General features: G+C 42.1%; 1 protein-coding gene across 1 annotated transcript; it reads right to left on the reverse strand.

Moving 5' to 3' along the window:
* Window positions 1-3,838: 3,838 nt before the first annotated feature.
* Window positions 3,839-4,337, reverse strand: LOC107464113 (uncharacterized). The gene is made up of 2 exons (XM_016083019.3): window positions 4,175-4,337; window positions 3,839-4,104 (listed from the first exon to the last, which is right to left on the reverse strand). Exons 1-2 carry the CDS (start codon window positions 4,316-4,318, stop codon window positions 3,874-3,876), a joined length of 375 nt encoding a protein of 124 aa, XP_015938505.2. The 5' UTR covers window positions 4,319-4,337; the 3' UTR covers window positions 3,839-3,873.
* Between the last annotated feature and the right edge of the window lie 245 nt (window positions 4,338-4,582).

Below are 4,582 nucleotides of genomic sequence, written 5' to 3' on the forward strand. Positions count from 1 at the left end.
TATTTCAAAAGCAAAGGAAAATGCTAGTGATCATGTTCTTTTATCCTCTAATTCAGACTCTCATGACAGCTACGAGAGTGCTGAGGACGAGGCCTATAAGCCACAAGAGCCGGATGATAGCTCAGATGAATCGGGCATTGGATATATTGTTCCTTCACAGAAGAAGAAAGTCAAGAAACCCAATGCAAGGAAGAAGGTCCAGGATGAGAGTGGAAAGGAAAAAGGGAAGGCCAAGGTCTGTGTTGATGATGATGGATTTGTGGAAGACGTTTCTGATGAAGATGTGGACATCGGATTTGTGGGGGGAGGTCTAAAGGGGGATAACCATGACGCTTTTGATCCGGGGTCAGAATTGGATGGTGGCAATTCATGGCACTCTTTGGAGATGAAAGCACCACCTAATTCAGAGGATGAGCTGGTTGGAGAAGAAAGTTCAGAGGAGGTATTTCCGGTGTTTAGACAGGGTGCTAGGTTCGGGGAACTACATTTAGAAGTCGGGATGAAGTTCAATACTAAGTGGGAGTTCAAGGAGGCAGTGAGGGAGTTCACTATACAAGAAGGGAGACGAATGAGGTTTAGGAAGAACAATGGTAAAAGGGTGAGGGCAGTATGTAAGGTGAAGGATTGCAAGTGGGTTATCTACGCATCAAGGGACCACGAAGACAGTTGCTGGCAAGTTAAGACTTTCTTCAATGACCATACTTGTCCACGAGAGGATAAAAACAGGGCAGCAAATAGAAATTGGGTTGCAGGCAAGTTGGTAAAAAAACTAAGGAAATATCCCAATTTTAGGAACTGTGAGGCTACAACATATTTCAAGACGAAATATGACTTGTCGCTTAATAGGAACTCTATATCACGGGCACTGTGTGATGCTAGAAATATAGTCTATGGGGATGCCAAGGAGCAATATGCTATGCTTAGGGACTATGGTGAAACACTATTGAAAATAAACCCGGGATCAACTGTTCAGATTTGCACAAAGCCACAGCCTAGTGGTGAGGTCATATTTGAGAGGATGTATGTCTGCTTGAGTGGCTGCAAGTCAGGTTTCAAGGCTGGCTGTCGTCCGTTAATTGGACTTGATGGGGCTTTTCTAAAAACTGTTTTCGGGGGGCAAATTCTATCGGCTGTTGGACAAGATGCTAATCATCATGTCTATGTTATTGCCTGGGCAGTTGTGGAAGTGGAGAACTTTGAGAATTGAAAGTGGTTTCTAGAGTTGCTACATGAGGATCTTGGAGACTACAAGACCCATGGGTGGAATTTCATCTCTGATATGCAAAAGGTAATTTCTTAATCCTTACTCTCACATAAGTTTAAATGTGTAAAATTGTGTTAGCTTGATGTAGTGCATATAGTGTAGTATACTGCCATATTGTGATGATACCTAATATATAATTGTTTGATACAATTCTGAAGATACCTTTGTGGTATACTATTGTTTGATATAATTGCTTGATATAATTGTGATGATACCTTTGTTTTATGCTATTGTTTGGTATAATTGTTTGATATAATTGTTTAGTGCATAAAGTGCAGTATACTATACCTCTGTGGTGTGCTGTTAGGGTCTGCTGCTATACTGTCAATACTGCTCTGATCTAATTGTTTGATTACATACTATACCTCTATGGTGTGCTGTTAGGTACTATTATGGTGATCGATTTTCAAAGTTAGGGACTATTATGGTGAAGGATTTGCAAAGTTAGGGACTATTATGGTTATCGTTATGCAAAGTTAGGGACTATTATGGTAACATAATGCTTGATATCTTCAGGGATTACTGCCTGCTATGAAAGCCGTGATGCCTAATGTGGGACACCGATTCTGTGTCTGGCACTTATGGCGAAATTTCAATAAGCAGTGGAAGGACCTGGAGCTTAGGGGACTGTTATGGGAGTGTGCTAGAGCTACAACATTTCAAGAGTTTAAGGTACATAAAGCCACTTTTTTTGAAACTGGAGTTAGCTTACATGAACTTCTTTCCCAACTATTAACTGTTGAATTTTAGGAATACATGGATAGGATAAAGCGGCTGAACAAGGACGCATGGAAGTATCTTGACAAGTGGCCAAGGGAGGCATGGACGAGGTCACAGTTCAGGCACAACCCGAAATTGGACTCGATTTGCAACAACGCCTGTGAGGTTTTCAATTCAAAGATCAAAGAAGCAAGGGGCAAGCCTATACTTACTCTGCTAGAAGAGGTGAGAATGTTTGTCATGAGGACTATGGCTAAGAACAAGGTTAAGTTGGACAATCACTTGGGACTGTTACCACCCGTAATCAAAAGTAGGTTAGAAAAGGTGAGGAAAGAGTCCAGACATTGGCATGCTATATGGTCTGGAGATACTAGATATGAGAAGTTTGAGGTCCATGGGCGTCCAACAAACCATGTGGTAGACTTGGGGAAAAGATTATGTACCTGCCAGTTCTGGATGTTAACAGGTTATTTTCTCCCACCCACTTACCTTTGCTCATTTAATTTTACACTAGTGTTATGAATAATTTTTTGATTTAACTTAAGTTGGAAGTAAACTGGACTTGTAGGGATTCCATGCGTTCATGCTTGTGCAGCACTGGCCAGAGTCAACAAGCACCCAGATGAATTCTGCCATAAGTTGATAACCATGGAGTCTTACAAGGAAACATACAAGTACCACATCAATCCTATACCTGGCCAAGCCTTCTGGGAACAAAGTCAGTTTAACAAGCCATTGGCACCACCAATCAAGAGGAAGCCAGGGAATCTTCAAACAAAGAGGAGGAAGGACTCCGATGAAGGCACAAGTTCTAGCAAGAAATCTAAGCCAGTAACAGCCTTGAAAAGACAGCTTCGGCCTTTCACATGTAAGTACTGCTTGCAAAAAGGTCACACCAAGAGAGGATGTGAAAAGAAAAGAGCAGCTGATGCTGCTCAAGCTGCAGCTGATGCTGCGGCTGCTGCAAAGGCAGCAGAGGCTGCTAAAGACCCTAAAAATGCTAGTGCACAAGCAACTGCAACTGCCCAGGCCACCACAACTGACACTGCAACTGCCTCTGCATCTGCCAGTGCCACTGCAACTGCTACTGCAACTGCAACTACTACTGCTACAGCTACGGCTAATGCTAATATTACCATCAATTCTGCTCCTATTGGTCAAGCTTCAGAAATTGATCTGTCACAGCCAATTTGTTCTGAACCAGAAGACTCTCAAAAGGTACAATTTTAATTCTATAATAAGCCTTTGTAATTCATGGAGTAAAAACTCCGAAAAAGGTTTAGTGAGTGACAATGTTTGGTATTTATTTCTGGTTTGAAATTTGTGTAGTTCACTGAAGTAACCCGGGAACCAGCCACAAGACCTGCCAAACTGCCTACTAGAAGAAGGTCACCTCCAACAACCCCTTCTATAGCACTGGACCCAATGAAGGGTGCGAGTTCTGCCACTGCTTCACGATTCACAAATTTTCTGAAGTTTGTGCCAACTCCTGGATTTAAGCACCCCCGAAAGAAGTGAACTTTCATATTAGGACATTAGGACATTTTGCTTGTCAATTGTTTGTTTTTTGTTAAAAGATACAGTGACTGCGCTCACTCTAAACAATGGTTCATTTTCTTGATTACTAATCAAGTATGTCATGCTACTTGTTCAATTACTTATGGTTGTAATATGTTAAAACTATGAATGGTTTGCCATATTTTGGTGTCGATCAATTAATACTGTCCATGGTTTGGATCAATCTTGCTGTTTCTTATTTACAAGTTCTTTTACTTCATCCAACAGGATATTATATTATATCAAAGTAAGATGATTTACACAAACCTTGTTATGTTACCACATAACAGTTTCATTCATTAATTTGGGAACTACATTACATTGACATGTTCTCAACCCTTTAATAGCACCAATCCTACAAAAACAACAATTACTAAGAACCCAAATCCAAGAACATGAGTTATGAATTTCAGATTCCTAATGTCTGCCTCCATCTTGCCCATCCGCCATGCAAAGTTCATCTTCCTGTCACCATCATCATCTCCTGCAACAGCTCCTTCAGACAACTCCTCTTGCACAGAATCAGCCCAGACGAATAACCCACACCATGTTTTCCCACTTGTCTGCAACCAACCAAAATAATCAACAAAAAATTTTTTTTCAATCAGCTACAAATTATTAAACTTTACTCACATTATAGTTGGGGCAACCAAAGAAGGGCTTGTTAGGATGCGACTCCGTCCCAGACCACCTTAGCACCGGGCGACAACCACAGCCGCACCAGTCCGGAACCCGTCCCTGCCTGCTTCGCGTCGTGCTTCTTCTCCAGTTCTCCATCGACGATGACCGGTTGGAACTTCCTGAAACATGGCTCCCACTTCCTCTCATGGGGGACAGCTACTGGTGTGCAGAAGAGAGGCAGAAGAAGACGTTGATCGAGAGAACCACATTGAGGGGAGGCCAACGAAATTTTAGGGTTTAAACATGAAGAAGGGGACTACATTGGGGAATTTAACCACACAATCCACGTCATCTGTACACTACGGTGTCCAACGTGGCAGTGGCTGTGCCACATAAGCAACGCCGTCGCTGAGTCACGCC

Source organism: Arachis duranensis, chromosome 9 (genome assembly GCF_000817695.3).
Source record: "Arachis duranensis cultivar V14167 chromosome 9, aradu.V14167.gnm2.J7QH, whole genome shotgun sequence".
In the NCBI taxonomy this organism is placed as follows: domain Eukaryota; kingdom Viridiplantae; phylum Streptophyta; class Magnoliopsida; order Fabales; family Fabaceae; genus Arachis; species Arachis duranensis.

Bases quoted from the DNA above. Each gene is read 5' to 3' on its own strand.
- LOC107464113 (XM_016083019.3), bottom strand. From the start codon at position 4,318: ATGGAGAACTGGAGAAGAAGCACGACGCGAAGCAGGCAGGGACGGGTT. The intron at 4,105-4,174 runs GTGAGTAAAGTT...GGTTGGTTGCAG, and splicing joins TTGGTTGCCCCAACTATAAT to ACAAGTGGGAAAACATGGTG.